Here is a 2,145-nt window from a genome sequence, read left to right on the forward strand (position 1 = left end):
TTATTGTGGCTGTGTCACGGATGCGGGCGGCAGCCGTGCGTTGCGCCATGCTTCCACGGTTGCCGTGACCGTGGCTAGGAGTTTCGTGGGTCGTGGCATAGCGGCATCCCATACTGCTCCGTTCCGTGCTCTCCAAATATGATATAAGATTGCTGTTGCATATAATATTCTATTAGAGTCTAGAATATTTAGAAGATCAGAGAACCAAGTATGAAAAACATTCGTCACAATATTGGGGATTGGAAGGCTAGATCGTTCCCAAATGGCTTTCGCAAAATCACACAACACCAAAGCATGCATAGTATCTTCTTGAACAATTCCACACATAGCACAATTTGGGTCCACCTCCACTCTCTTTATAATCAAATTTGTAGTGGTTGGGAGGATATCACTAATTGCTCTCCATAGAAAAGTTTTCCATTTGGGTGGGATTTTGAGGCTCCATAGGGTGAGCCATTTATCAAAAGATCCATTGTCAGGCTCATAGTTTCCCACAATGCGTCTATACCCATTCTTGACTGAGTAGATCCCTTTTGGGTCCCCATGCCAATACCAAGAGTCGTCATATTCTGGGGAAATAGGTATCCTCTTTATATTCTCCACATCTATAGGTTGGAACAAATCAGTAAGAATTGAATGATCCCACGTACCAGTATCCTGGTCAATCAATCCCACAACTTTCGCATCCGCTAATTGCACAGGCATCTCTGTTTGTATCATAGGTTCCTGATCATCCTGTATCCATGGATGTGCCTATATAGATGTGGTGTTACCATTCCCAATCCTGCCCTGACCCCACTACAAACCAGGCTCTTCGCTGCCATTATACTTCGCCAGCAAAAACTAGGATTATTCCCCATTTTTGCCTCATAAAATGAACTCTTGGGATAATATCTAGCCTTATAAACAGATGCCACCAAATATTCCGGCTTGGTAAGTAGGCGCCACGCCTGTTTCCCTAGCATGGCTAAATTAAACGCCCGCAGGTCTTTAAAGCCCAGTCCCCCATGCTTCTTCGGGATACACAACTTGTCCCATGCTTTCCAATGTATTCCTTGACTATTACCAGCTCCCCACCAATAACGGTTCATAACTCTCTCAATCTCCATACACATAGTCGTAGGTAGCAAAAAAACACTCATTGAAAAAGTAGGCATAGACTGTGCTACACTTTTCAACAAGATTTCTTTACCAGCCTATGACAGCAGCTTCTTATTCCATGACCCAATCCTGTGCCTGATTTTGTCCTCAATATATGCAAAGGCCGCTTTCTTATTCCTTCCTACAAACGATGGGAGCCCCAAATATTTACCAAAGTTAGGAGCCTGGACCACACCCAAAATTTGTGCCACATCATTCCTATCAATCTCACCAGTATTCTTGTTGTAGCATATACTTAACTTGTGATAATTAACCACCTGTCCAGATAAGTTTTCATACACAGATAAGCAATTCTTAATCTCACTGGCTTCCTGGGCATTGGCTTTGAAAAAGAGCAGACTATCATCAGCAAAAAATAAATGAGATATTGGGGGGCACCCCTTGCAACTCTGCAACTATGAATAGAACCTCTAGCCTGTGCCTGCTGCAACAACAAAGAGAGCCCTTCTGCGCAGATAATAAAAAGATAAGGAGACAAAGGATCCCCTGTCTTAATCCATGAGTAGGCATAATCGTGTCACTACGCGAACCATTAATCAAAAAATTATAGGACACCGAGATTACACATAACATAATGAACTCCACCCATCTGTTGTCAAATCCCAGCGCTACAAGCATGTTGCGCAGGAAAGACCACTCCATTCTGTCATAGGCCTTGGCCATATCTAACTTGAGAGCACCCCACCCCACCTTTCCACACTGCTTTCGGTTCAAGTAATGACCCACCTCCGCCGTTATCAATATATTATCTGTAATGAGTCTATCGGGTATAAAAGCACTCTGCGAAGCTGATATTAATTCATCCATTATGGGTTTCATTCTGTTAGTCATTACCTTTGCCATTATCCTATAAACCACATTGCTGAGGGCTATAGGCCTGAGATCAGTGACTAATTCAGGAGCACTCTTCTTTGGGATCAAAACCACATCCGTAGGGGTGTTCAATCGGTTAACCGTTCGGTTAACCGAACCGAATTAACCGAA

General features: G+C 43.4%; 1 protein-coding gene across 1 annotated transcript; it reads right to left on the minus strand.

Annotated features, from left to right (window-relative positions):
* On the minus strand, positions 1-1,115 carry LOC109184071. The gene is made up of 2 exons (XM_019334136.1): positions 807-1,115; positions 1-735 (listed from the first exon to the last, which is right to left on the minus strand). Exons 1-2 carry the CDS (start codon positions 1,113-1,115, stop codon positions 1-3), a joined length of 1,044 nt encoding a protein of 347 aa, XP_019189681.1.
* Between the last annotated feature and the right edge of the window lie 1,030 nt (positions 1,116-2,145).

This window comes from Ipomoea nil, unplaced genomic scaffold (assembly GCF_001879475.1).
Source record: "Ipomoea nil cultivar Tokyo-kokei standard unplaced genomic scaffold, Asagao_1.1 scaffold0100, whole genome shotgun sequence".
In the NCBI taxonomy this organism is placed as follows: Eukaryota; Viridiplantae; Streptophyta; class Magnoliopsida; order Solanales; family Convolvulaceae; genus Ipomoea; species Ipomoea nil.